This window comes from Leopardus geoffroyi, chromosome D1 (genome assembly GCF_018350155.1).
Source record: "Leopardus geoffroyi isolate Oge1 chromosome D1, O.geoffroyi_Oge1_pat1.0, whole genome shotgun sequence".
NCBI lineage: Eukaryota > Metazoa > Chordata > Mammalia > Carnivora > Felidae > Leopardus > Leopardus geoffroyi.
Genome location: NC_059329.1, coordinates 46,050,156 through 46,064,056, shown reverse-complemented (window position 1 = coordinate 46,064,056; position 13,901 = coordinate 46,050,156). Strand labels below are relative to the sequence as shown.

General features: G+C 46.0%; 1 protein-coding gene across 3 annotated transcripts in view; it reads right to left on the bottom strand.

Annotated features, from left to right (window-relative positions):
• The window catches only part of ME3 (malic enzyme 3), a 184,626-nt gene extending 177,120 nt beyond the window's left edge, over positions 1-7,506 (bottom strand). The window contains exons 1-2 of one of the 3 annotated variants that reach the window (XM_045483694.1): positions 7,389-7,506; positions 6,816-7,013 (exon numbers count right to left, since the gene is read on the bottom strand). In XM_045483694.1, coding sequence (XP_045339650.1) covers positions 6,816-6,998 — 183 coding nt within the window. In that variant the 5' untranslated portion in view covers positions 6,999-7,013; positions 7,389-7,506. Of the gene's footprint in view, positions 1-6,815; positions 7,239-7,338 lie in introns of those variants that run through there. The other 2 variants (XM_045483695.1, XM_045483696.1) reach the window with 2 other exon arrangements.
• Between the last annotated feature and the right edge of the window lie 6,395 nt (positions 7,507-13,901).

Genomic DNA, 13,901 nt, shown 5'->3' with positions numbered 1-13,901 from the left:
AAGTAAAATAAAGCCATAACCCCAGAACCTACAAAGGTCCAAGGGGACCAAGAGAAACTATAAACAGGGAGACTGGAGATGAACCTGGAAATGTATCCACAGACACTCCACACAGACAGCCCAGAGAGCTGGACTGGCTGAGATGCCAGCTGGTTCAAGTCTGAGCCAGACAACACTTATTTCTGTATGGGACGTGCCCTCCAGTGTCACTATTTCTAAGATCTAGTGGTTGCTGTTTACAATCATTTTTAGAACAGGTGGCAGGGTTCCTAGGTTAACATTTTATTACATGAAACTAAACATATTGCCTCTAGAAGATAACTAATGATATGCAGGCAAACTTTGAAATAGGACACAGAATAAGAATGCCACCCTTGTGTTAGAGACGGGTCATAGCAATAGTGGGCCATAGAGAAGGCCATAGTGATCTACACTCCAGATAGAGGTGATCCTGGGCATATACACACTACACAGGCAGATCCTTGGGGAGCAGAGACACAGGGTGAAAGATGGGGGCTTTGGTGAAAAGGGAGGTGAAAGGAAGGAATCTTAGCAGACGTGTCTCTGAATGACTCACTCATCCAATAACTGTTTACTGAGCACTAAGTATGGGCCAGCCACTGTTCTGAGTAGCTTGGATACATCAATGAACAAATATGACAAAAATGCCTGTCTTAACGGAGCTTACATGATAGTGGGGACAATAAACAAGAGATAAACAAGAGATATATTAGGTGAGGTCATTAAATAGTACATTAGGAAATATCAAACACCATGGAGGAAAGTAGACCACGTTCAGGAGGACCAGGAAAATTGAAGGACATTCACAACTGCATCTGGTGGGGCAGAGTAGGTCTCACTGCGAAAGGGAGATGCCCTGAAGAAGACGAGGGGATGGCCATGTGGCTATGGAGGGGACGTGTGTTCACGGAAGGGGGAACAGCCACTGCAAAGACTTGAAGCAGGAGCATGCTTACAGTGTGTGAGGAACATCGAGGAGGCCAGCTGGTTTGGGCAGTGAGTGAGGCTGAGGAGTAGCAAAGACAAGGTCAGAGAGGGTCAAATCACCCAAGGTGTTCTAAGGACTCTGACTTTGTGGGGTTTGAGCAGAAGAGCGACGTGACCAAACAGTTTTATAAGGATCACACTGGCTGTTGTGTGCAGAGCAAATAAGAGGAGCTCAGGTGGTAGCAAGGACGCCAGCTAGGAGGCTGCAGTTTATCCAGCCAAGGAATGTTGGTGGCTTAGGTCAGGGTGGGACCCATGGTAAGCAGGGGTTGGATTCCAGACTTGTCCAAAAACACAGCAACAGAACTATCTGGTTGACTGGCTACGGGGTGTGAAAGAAAGAGAGTGGCTGAGGATGTGTGCAAGTTTTAGCCTCTCAAGATGGGGTTAAGAATCGGAAGGAATAAGACTGGAAGGTGGTAGACCGATGAGGAGGCTCCTGCAAAATCGAGACATGGGATGATGGACTGAACGAGGCTGGTGATAGTAGGGATGCTGAACGTGAGTGGAGATATCTGCCATGTTCAATCTGTGCCCTTGAAAGACACTTCTCCTTCCCTCTGGCTTCTGTAAGGAACTGATGGCAGATGCCAGAGCAGCCATCGTGGACCATGAAACGTAAGATGGATGCTGAAGATGGAGAAAAATAAAATTAAGCCACATCCCCAACCTGCAATTGTCCATCCCAACTTGTTTATAAGACAGACCTACCCTCTGTCTTGTTTAAGCCTCCATATTGGGTTTGCTTCGTTACAATTGCCTAACCTTTAGCCAGACTAATACGGGTTCTGTCAGCCATTACAAGCACGAAGCCCTAACAGCAAATGCTTTCAATCTCATGAAGCCAGAACGGTAGCCAACAAGGTGGGATTTAATTCCAACCTGCCTCTGCTTGTTTGTTCTTAAAATATTGGAACGATAGTTGAGCTTCAATGTCCTGAGTCACTGTACACGAAGCTCAAGTGTAGAGTGAACTGCTGCTAATGGAAATAGTGTTGACTTCCTAACCCACTGCTTCTCTGTCAATCAGGGGTGCCCAAGTCAACATCCTGTCCAAAGCAGAAGTCTCACGAAGACACATGATGTTTTCTGCTTTGGGTGCAGGAAACAGCATCACCAACAAACTTCTAAATGCCCATATGACCCAGACATCATCTCCTGATTGATCGGTGAGCCAAGTATGGCACCGGCTCCCCTCACGCAAAGGAGGCAAGATCAAGTTCTAAGCTGGCACCAAATAAAAACATACAGCTTAACCAAAGGCAAATCCTAGCTGTGTGAGAACCTAAGGACTCACCACTGAAGACACAAGAGATTCAGCTGAAACGCTGCAGCACTGGCCGCCAAACCTTGACACGCTCACTAACCTACATGCATCAGGTCCACGTAGGAAGGTGGTCACCTGCAGGGCCCTGCAGTCTCTGAATGCTGCATGAAATGTGCTGGCACATAATCATGGTGATTTGACTAAGGACCCTTCTCACTTGTTCTTTCCCATCAAGCTCAAGAGAAAAAACTGCAGAGAGGCAGGTGGAGGGCTGGTGGAAGTTTACAGCGAAAGTCACTGCTGGCAAATGGGTCAAAGGAGGAGGCTGATGCACTCCAAGAAATAATGTATACCTTCAGTGAAATGCCCTTAAGTCTGGGGAGGTAAGGGTCCTCCAAACAGGCCGCTGGCAGGCATTTGTCCGGGCAACAAGAGCATTAGGGTACCTGCAAAGTAGCAGCACTAGGATTAATAAAGTTGAGAGGAAAGGGGTCATAACTCCATTGAGATCGTTAAAGAGCATCTATTCATTGGGCATCTCAAGTCAGACACAGAGAACACCATGCGACGAAACAGCCTGTCTGCATGGTGCTCAGGGCCTAGTGTGGAACACCAACCAGCCATTATCACAGCATGCTCAGTGCCAAAAGGAAACAAACAGAGAGATAAGACGAATGCAGGGACTGGAATCTAGTATGGGGAGCAGGGAATAGGAAGGCCCCTCCCCAAAGAGGGTACTGGTAAAGGTGAGGCCAGAAATGTTCTGAAGGCCCACTTGCTACCTGAATAGAATGGGGATGAAAACCTGCCTATGAAGACAGCCCTATAAATAGGGGTTGATAGTTACCTATTTAATGTAAGTAAAATATAGCTGACATCTTGTAATATGTATCAAATATCTGCCTTGTTGCCACTGTCAATGGGTAATAGAAGAGGTCCTTACATAAATCTTACAAGAAAAGTATAAATGGTAGTAAAAAAAAGAAACAGAAATTGACGTACCATTGAATTTGCATCACTTAGAAAACCTAGACTCCAATAGGGAACTCAGAATCCTCTAGTTCTAATTCTGTCATTATTAGGAATATGCCTAAATCAGCCAAAGCAGATGTAAATGAGAATTGTCGTTGCTATTCAGTGGACTGAAAATCAGAAGGCAGGCTGCTTCTATCCACTTCTGCAACCATGATGATCTCTCTGGGCTTACCTTCTCAGCTTGTCCCTCCATCTGAAACTGTGGAACTGAATGAGAACAATGATTTTCAAAAACTTTTTTTCTTTACAACAATCCATAGTGAAAACTGGTTTTTCACGTGGTGACTTAATACTTTTCTTTATGAAGTTTAATGCATTTGCTCTTTTTAAATTCTATTCTAACCTATTTCTTTAAAATAAAAATGCTGGTTAGACCCACTAAGCTTAACTTCATGTTCCAAAATTTGTGACCCGTAATCTGAAAACCTGCAGACTAGGTCATTTCTAAGGGCCCCTCCACCCCCACCTCTGGAATGTCAACATGATCATTAAATATTTCGTTTCTTTCAGTTTGCAAAATGATTTCACAGGTATCTCCCATGATCCTCAGAGCAGTGGTGCGACATGGGCAGAGGGGCTCATGAACTCATCACAGATCACACGGGCAGATAGATTATGACAGAGCTGGAACCAGACCCAGTCATTCCAGAACAGCAGTGATACTTGGCCCATTCGGCAGCTCTTCTCCTAGAGAATTCCATCTCCCAACAATGTGCTGCCCTCAAGCTTCTTCTTAAATGCCTCTCCTGACCTATCTAAACTGGGATGCATTTCTAGCGAACACATTCCCTATGCTATACTCTACATCCCCGTGACTTATTTATCTTATAACTGGAAATGTGTACCTCTTAACCTCCTTTACCTATTTCACCCATCCCCAATGCCGCTCACCTCGCCTCTGGCAACAACCACACTTGAAACTAATGGAATATCATATGTCAACTATACTTCAATTAAAAAAATAAAGTTAAAAATTAAAAAGAACCTCGTAAACACATTCCAAGAATGTAATGCTAATTTTCATGCTCATGGCCTTATTAGATCCTTCAGGAAATACCCCATGCCAGCCACAAATGCATGAAACTCAGCCCCTGCCCTGGAGGAGCTCATCGTCTAGCAAAAAAAAAAAAAACAAAATCCACCCACAGACCCGCCCACTAAGTGCAGCTCCCTTCCAAGCTGCCTTCCTCTTATTTTCTCAGTGATAACCTCAGTTCTGTTTAAGTCAGCAAGTCTCCCCATCTGGCTGATGGAAAGTGCACGCTTCAAGCCTTCCCTGGAGAGTCTCAGAGTGCTGGAGGTCAGCGGACAGCAAGACGGGGGGCACTGCAGGGGGAAGTGAAGAGTGTCAGCAGCAGCGCCCTGCAGTGCTGTTCCTTCTGTTGCTGCTCCTCCCACCCTCCCCAAGGGTGAATGGGGGGTGCCAAGAGACTCCCTCTGCATCACCCCAGATACCTTCCTCACCCCAGACCAGCATCACCTGACTTCAAGGATATACAAAAAATCTTAAATATTATGAAAGGGTCAGGCCCACTAGCTTTATGGACAACGTCCCATTTATATTATTTAGGAAGAAAAAAATTTATATCAGGGACAAGGAGAGAGTGCTTTTAGGCAGTCATACACCTAGGGCTAAAAAAGAAGACATTCAAGACCTTCTTTTATTTTTTTTAACTATTCACAAAGCAGTTAAGTGCTGACTGGTAACATGCCAATACTTCTAAGGCACATATTGTCAAAACAATTGGAGTCTGTGGTGGGAATTTATTGTTTTGCTTTCCAGCCCCAGCCCCTCCTTCATCTGATGACTGTGCACAGATTTACTGTGCAGAAGCCACATCCCCTTACTCTAAAACAGTTGGTATGAGTGGCACTACCTTAAACTCTATCTTTAATTCTAAGAGTGAGCCCTGACAGGCTTAAGTTATGGTAATCAGTTTGAGAATAGGAAGGGAATTCAATCAGAGTTGGTGGGACAGATGACTCTTTTCTTGAGACTTCAGAGAAAGTATCCTTCTCTACCAGAAGAAAGTGTCTTTCTATCCCTGCACAGTGTGGTGTGAAAAAAAGAGATAGGACATTTTGGCAGCACAGAGGCTAAAGACTCCCTTGGATGGAGTCTGAGGATAAAGCTGACATTGCAGAAGCAGAGAGCCAGAAAGCACCTGCACCCTTAGAGATGCCATCTGGACTGCTGGGTCAAGTCTTGCCTGCAACCCTTCCTCTAGATATTTAGTTAAAGAAGGCTTTTGTCTGCTTAAGCCAGTTTGAGTTGACTTTTTTAACACTTGCTACCAAAGTAATCAAAATTCATAAAACGCCTTAAATACCCCAAAGTAGTAATATACAAAGGACTTAAGGTCTCTTTTGGAGGAGACAAAGAGTGATGTGATAGGGAAAGATTTTTTTTTTTCATAGCTTCTATTAATTCTGCAGGAAATAAACCCAATATTTAGCATCTGTATAATTGTTCCTATTTCTCAAAAACACCTCTCCACGTGTATTTCCTCACCTGAATTTTACAATCCTGAGTCAAAGAAATTATCAAAAATGTTTGTTTTGTAGTAACTACTTGTTTATCAAGCACTATATAGTTTAAAGTATCATTTCAACTTCAGTAATTAATTTAATTGTCACAATAACCAAATGAGGTAGGAACAGTGGCCTGTCATGCTATCATTTTAAGCAGGAGAAAGCTGAACCCTGTAGACAGTAAATGAGATGCCCAAATTAATCTGAGGAGGTGTCGGGAGACAGGCCTCAAACCGAAGCGTCTTGCTTCCAGGGTTTTACCACCAGTGATACTAAACTCTACTTCCAGAAACAAATGCGTGTGCTCTTAAGCACCATGTTCTGGATTCCAGTGGCAGAACCAGAACTAACTAGCTCGTGACCTTGAGCTAGTTCCCTTTGTTTTGTTTCCTCATCTGTAAAAGGAGAGATTTGAGTTAGGCTCTCTGACGCCCCGTCAAGGTCTAAAAGTTCTTTAATTCTAGACTTCCTTATTCCCACTCTCAAATTAACCTTAACTCAGAATAATAATTACAACCTTAGTCGACATTTGTTCTCACTGGGTATCAGGCACCGTGCTAAGAATTCTGCCTCCATTTTCCCTTTACGTCTCACAACACGCAGGAGACAACTGTCTCTCATTTACAGATAAGAAAACGTGAACCTGACAGAGGTTAAATGAACTGCCCAAGACCAACAGAATTAGTAAGCTTCAGGGGAAGATCTGACACCAGGTCGTACGGGCCACGAGGATATCAACCCAATTTTTATTGTTCCTGTAGAAGAAATAAGCCCCCCTACATGACTGGTCACCTCTTTCCACGCAGAAAAGGAGGGGGGGGGGTGGGGGAGCCGAAGCGAGTTACACCAAGCCTCTGTAAGGCAAAAATGGAAAACCGCTGGAAGGGCGCCTGGGAAGATCCAACCCAGACCCAGGGGGCGGGGCGCCCCTCCCCGCCAGCCCCAGGGCCACCCTGCCCTCCCGGACCGTTACCTTGTTGAGATGCGGGTTCCTGGTAACATCGTAACCGCGCTTCTTCAGGGGCACCGGGCGCGACGCGCCGGGCTTGGAGTGGCAGCCTCGGGCGGGTGCAGAGGGCGCCCAGCGCGGGACGGCGCCGCAGGCCCGGCCCCGCAGGGACGCCAGCCGTGCGCTCGTGCCCAGCGCGGCGCCCATGGTCCTTGCGCAGACCTGGCACCGGGGAGAAACCAAGGTCAGGGGCGCCTGACGGCCAACCACGAACCACGCGCGCCGCAGGGCACCGAGTCTGAGCCGAGGCTGCGTCCTCGGGTAAAGAGCAGAGGGTCGGGAAGGGTGAAAGGCGCTAGCCCCCGCGCTTCCTCGGCGGCCACCTGCGCCGCTCTCCCGGCTCGCTTGCGGTGCGCAGGCCTCGCCAAACCCCCGGCAAAGCGAAAGCAAGCCCAGGAAGCAGATCCGGTGCGGTTGACCTCCCGCGCCATCCCCGCCCCCATCCCCGCGAGGAAGAGGCGACTGCTCAGTGAAGGGCCTCCCGCACCCCCAGCCTCGCTCAGTGGCTTGCCTCGATCCCTTCCTTCCCCAGCCCACCTGTGCTGCGCCCAGAGCTGATGTGGCAGGCGGGGCGAGTTGCTGCGGTCCAGTGTTCCCCTCCTGCCAATGGCTGGACCTCACCCGCAGCCGCGAGAGCGCCAGGCTCCTGCGTTCTGGAAAGAGAGGTCCCCGAACCTTTGTTCGCAGTGCGGGGCTTCCCCTGAGGACGCGCGTGGAGCGCCTCGTAACCGTGTGCACGTGCCTCCCCAGTGCCTAAATGAAGCTCAGCTTGCCTCCTGAGCCGCTCCATCTTGCCAAACTGAACGCCCAGAGGGGGTAGCGTTTAGGGATTAACATAGCCTTTACTCTCTCACCCTTTAGGGAGGCCCTGGCTTTGGGATTCAAAGTAGAAACCCTCAGACACCTGGTGCTCAGTGTTGCTTTGCGCAGCCCAGTACAATAGCCATTAGCCACATGTGGCTCCGTAAATTTAAGCAAATTAATTTAAATGGAATAAAATTAAAAATCCAGTTCCTCAGTGACACTAGCCTAGTTTCACTGGCACGCAGTGGCTGTGGGATGGGATAGCACAAGTGTGGAACATTTACATCTTTGCAGGACGTTCTGTTAGACACCACTGATAACAAGGTCCACAGTTACCGGTAGGGCTCCTGGGTAGCCTGTCATGGATTGCTGTGGACAGAGACCTTGAGGTCCATCTAGTCTTGAATTTAACTTTACGCTTTATCCATATAGTAGCCAGGAAATTCCTTTTAAAGCAAACGTTTCATCCTATGTAGAATAAAATCCAGACTCTTTGATGCCTGTGGGTTATCCCACAGCCGGGCTCCTTCCAACTTCTTCAGGCTCATCCTACTCCAATCTCCCTCTCCCTGCGCTGTAGCCACCTCTCTCCCTGCTGTGGCCCACCTCCCACCCCCATCCAATCCCTTTCCACCTCAGGGCCTTTGTATTTGCTATTGCCTCTACTTACAGTGTTCATTCTCTCAGATCTCCACTAAATTGTCAATGTAAGGTCTTTTTTCCACTTCATCCAATGTCAGCCTCCACTAGGGACTACATAGTGAACGGTTTTTCCCTTCCTAGAACTTGTCAAAGCCAATAATTAGCTCATTTCTCTAATTGTTTATTGTCTGTCTCCACCTAGAATGTAAGCTTCTTGAGGAAAGACCCTTTGCCTCTAAACCCCCGTATCTTCACTGCCCAGCTTCACTGCCCAATAAATAGTTGGGCGAATGAAGGAAAGTGACAGCCACTTTCATAAAGATTGGACTGGAAAGGAGACTGAAGGAGATTATTCCTGAGGGAGAGGAGAGGATCCTGACTCCAGGCAGGGGCAACAGCAGACACCGTGAACTCTTGATCATTTACATAAGCCTGTAAATGATCTTTTTTTTTTTTTTTTTAAACCAATTTGAGTCAGATTTTTGTTTGCTGCAACCAAGAGCATTAACTAATACTTTTCTCTCAATACTGCTTTCATATTTGCACATCTTCCCACCAGTCAACAAACATCTCAAGGGGGTAGATTGTGTGTGTGTGTGTGTGTGTGTGTGTGTGTGTCCATCTTTGGTTTCTGACACATAGCAAATCCTCACAAACTGTTGAACGAATCTGCCTTTGCTTGATACAATGAGCTTTCTCCCACCTGGAGGACACTTAATAGGTAACCTCAGTCATTTGAAACTTTTCTGGAAACCAGGATGGAAACAACGAAGTTTTCCAAACAAGCCAATAATAATTCTTATATAATCTCTTCACTGAAGCATGCACAGTTTATATGTGAGAGTCTGTCATAAGTCCCCGTCTGTGGCCTATCTTTTCTTAACTCCGACATAACTCTAGCAATATTGTTTTTCTTTTGTGCACGTTTGTTCTTTCGCCACAGTAAAGGAGAGGTGCTAGCAGCAGAAGGCAGTAGCAAGAGGAAGTGACTGCTCCACAGAGCCGTCCAGGGGCCCAGGTTCTCTCTCCAGGGTGTTGTCCACTCTCCCCAGAAGCAGATACCACATCAGAGCCCCAGCCAGAGTAGAGGGGGAGAGAGGACGTGAAGGGAACTCCTTCAGGGAAGTGCCGTGTGTAAGTTGCCCATATTCTACTCACATTCTATTGGTGAAAACTAAGTCACAATCACATTAAACTACAGGAAAGTCTGAAAAATATTGTCTGTAGTGGGAAAGGCACATATTCTACCACAAGAAAGAATGGGAAAATAGGTTCCTGGGGACTGAAAACTACAAGTCTAGATTTAATACTTTTATATTAAAGTGCTTGGCATGGAGAGGATACACAGAAACTGTTAGCTATTATTATTATTGCCATCCATGGTGTCCATCTCTGGTTTCATGACAACTTCTTTACTTTTAGAGCTGAACAGAGGATTACAGAGACCAGGTTCAGAGCCATGGGAACTTTCCAGAACTCTTTCCAGCTCCCTTCAACTCTGACTTCCTTAGCTAGCCAGCCCTGTGGTCTGGTCCAGCACTAGATAGAACTAATGTGTCTCCATAATTCGTCTTGGCCACCCTCCCTTCACATCCCATTGACTGACTTCTGCCATGATTGTGATGCTGCTTCCTGGGGTCGCTGTAAAGGAATCCCATTCCTGTCCTCCCTGGCCAGTTTCTGTATTCACAGTGCACTTAATACCTTTGTTTTTTCATTCTGATTACAGAAATTTGCATAACTATCTGTTGCCATACTAGATTGAATTCCTTGAGGGCTGGAACCACTATTTGCAATTCTTTGCATGCTCAATAGCTAGGACAGTGTCTGGCACCAAGAATGCACTCGATTTGTTGAATTAAATAAAATTGATAAGGAATCAAATTTGTGCCTAAATTTCCAAGGAGTTGAACTTGATTGAAACCACATTTGGTTCATTGTTAAAAGGGCATCATAATAGCTTCAAATTAGAGTTTTAGTTCAGTCAGCTGTCTTGAAACAAGACCATTTGTCTTTTGTAAGCAGATTTTAATGTCTCTACATATGGGTTTAAAAAAAAATGGATGTGCATTACAAATTAATTAATTTTCAGCTATTCCCATTGCTTCACAAATGTGTAATGTTCTACACAACACTTCGTGTTTGTGATTGCCCTAAAAAGAAGTATTTAATTCACATTGGTGCTAGTAATATTTGAAGTACTTCAACTCTACTGTTTATGCCAAAGGAGAATGGTGAAGAACATTTTTGTCCTTGTCCTCAGACACACCGCTCTGCACTGCTCTACACACACCCTGTACTCTAAGACTTTGCTACATAGTTTCCTCTGCTTCCAGCACTTGCCAATTAGAGCCTGATCATTCTTCCCCGACTCTGCTCAAACACCACATCCTCCAGCAGGTAAATCTTCCCAGATTCTCCATTCTTCAGTAGCTTGCACTGTTTCCCACAGGCTCCCCAAACTCTATTGTATGCATCTGTCCTATTGCACTTTTACAGTCTCTCTGTGAAGCGATTTACTTATGTGCCTGTCTTTGAGCCTCCAAGGGGCTTAGAGAAGTAAAAGCAACAGCTTTGGATTCAGACAGTCTTGACTTCACCAGTGCTGAGCTTGTATAACCTTGGGCATTTTATGTGACCGATATAAGCCCCATCATCTTCATGAATAAACCTGGGATTCTAATATTACTTCCCACGTTGGATTTTCATGGATTAATGTATATATTTGTTTTTTAAACGCACATTATAATGCACTTCCCACATGCTAGGCACTGTTCTGGTAGTTTACAAATATCAACTCATGTAATCTCATAATATTTTTATGAAATACTGAGCTTGTTATTAAGCTATTTTGCTCAGCTCCAGATCTACCTTTTTATACTTGGGTTGACAGCTGGTGCATGGACTATGCAAATCAGTTCTTCTTTGACGAAGGTTTCCTAGTAATTTCTGCCAAAAGGGGGCACTCCAAGGAGATGACAGGCCAGAGAGGGGGTATTTCCTTCTTTCCCTGTACTTGCTTTTTTTTTTTCCTTTTTGTGTCTCCCTCCCCCCCCCCCCCCCCACACACACACACAACACCCAGCATCAGTGGCTGGTCAGCCTCCACTATCCTCCCACATTCTGGAACCAGCCTTACCAGGCTGTCCCAGCCTCTTCCCTTTGTTCCTCCCACCTCGGTGCTGGGAACTGCTGGCTATGGTTACCTTCTCAAAACTCCCTTCTCATTCAGCCCTCTAGCACCTGTCAAACCAGTTCTTTCTGTTAAATTCTTTTTGTTGAGCTACACTGACTACAGTCTGGACTTCCTGCCTGGACCCTGCCTGATATGGGTTGGTACAATTATTATCTCCATTTTATAGATGAGGAAACAAAACCTGAAGAAGTCAAATAACTTGCCGAAGTGGACCAGGGTTTAACCCAATCTGCGGAGGCCAAGGCATTCACTAGCACACTAAGGGCTCACATTTGGGAAGCGCTAGCCAGGCCTGGAACGGGTGAGCACTCAGTGTACCCCGAACGGTCACCCAATCCCCAATTATCATCCTCATTGTTAACTCCTCAGCCTTGTATCTTACACAACACCTAGCACAGGCTTGTGTGCAATAAATGCCCCCTGGACCGAACTTGATTCACCTGAATAGGGAAGGACAAAGTGGCACAGAAGGCTTGAGCTAGGAAAGGATGTGGAGGTTAAAGGGGCCTTGGAGCCTCCCACGCCCTCCTTTGGAGCTGTTTCCAGGGTAACTGGCTCTCCCTCTTCTTTTTCCTCCCTCCACCTCCCTGCCACCCTCCTCTCCTCCGATCAGGAGGGAATAAACAGTTCCCTGGTGTTCTGAAAATGCCACAAGGGGAAATGAAAGAGTAATTTTGTTGGGTAACAGAAGAAAACATGTTTCTTATTTTTCTATTGCACTGCATTTTATTTCCCTATTCTTCTGTTGCATTGCCATAATTTTTAATACCTAATTTTAACAAGAAAAGGATATCTTTGAAGTAACCACATTTCTAATAGAGGTGGCCACCAGACTCCATTATCCCTACAGAATGTTATCACAAAAACACTTTGAAATCCTTGTTTATAAACCCATTCAGGCTTCTACTCAAGTACTTGTGGTACCAAACATAATTGCTTCCAGATAGAAGGATACAGCATGTTGCATTTCTTTCTCATCAGACTCCTTGCCTGATTCTCAGTTACTTCTGTACTAATCCTCAACAGGTTCATTTCCCTTCCCGGCCTGGCCTACGGGCCGGGCCGGCTCTTATTTTCATGGCTGGTTTAGGCCCAAACAATTCATAATCCATTTCATACACTCCGGCCACTTTTGCCCTGCTACAGAAAGTCTGAGAAGAAAATGCCCTTGATCAGAGTAAGCAGGTAGAGAATGAATTACCAGCACTTCATGTGTCTTTTCTAGGCCTCTGGATTTCCCAGAGGTTGTTTTAAAAAATCTATTTTCTGCCCCTCTTGAAACGCTCTATTAAAGCACTCAGTCCCTCTGACCGCCACCACACCATCTCTCCATTCTGCTCCTGGCCCCTCGGCCTCCTCCCTTCTCACACAAAAGTTAGACAAAAAGGCAACTGTTTGAAAAAGGCAAGATGAGGAAACAGAAATTCATGGCAGCAGCTGCTGAGCTAAGCAGCTGATAAGGGGGAACAAATTTGTGCCCTGGGTGTTGTTTGGAGGTCAGGGCAGCGGCCCAGCAGGGTAAGGGGAGGGCCCTTTGTCCAGGGTGTGATTCACCCATCTGGCCCATTCAGCATCCCCTGCACCGCTGACCCCTGTTTCTCTGGCTCCTTCACCTCTTCAGCTCCCAGCTTGTTAAACTGTAATGAGCAAATCCTGCCGCTTCCTCCTTGACTTTGCCACAGTTTCGACCCACTTCCATAATGGGGGAAAAATGTTTTCCTCTGTTGACAGTTTTATTTCTCAGTGGGACAGAAATCATTAGCTTTCTGGAGGAATCTTGAGGATCGCACTAGTTTGGGTCATTTTTTGTCTTCTGGTTAAAGCACGTTTTCTATAATTGGTGAGCTTGACAGGCAATTCCTAGTGAACTTGGGTTCTCTTCGGCTCCTTATCACTTCAAGTGGTTTTTGTTTCCCCTTCTCACAAGATTTAAGCACTCAACCCCTCCCCTCAGCTCACATTCAGCCTCAACCCCACCCCCCTGACTGATTCACTGGGCCTTGCCTCAAAGAGATTGTAATTTGTTTCCTTTGTGGATTCACCAGCTAGAGCTTTGGCTTGCATAGTTTATTACTGCGCTGGATTTATCTGTGTCATCCGGCAGCACCCAGAGCTGCATTCACTGGGCTGTGAAACGAATGTGGATTCCGACCAAAAGGCCTGGGTTTCTCCCTCCAGGTCCCACCAATTGTTCCATGCAGGCCGGTGGTTTTCAAGAATATGAGCTTCTCAGAGCAGGTGGATTTAATTCTCCTTCACATGCACTTGGGGCTTGGATTCAAATCTGAAAGACTGGCTTACAAAGGGTAAAAGTGGAGACCAATCAAGCAGCATCCAGGTGATATGGACTGGAGAGATGCCCCTTTGCTCTTTAGGCTTCAAAATTAGCTACACACCTTTTTAATTTT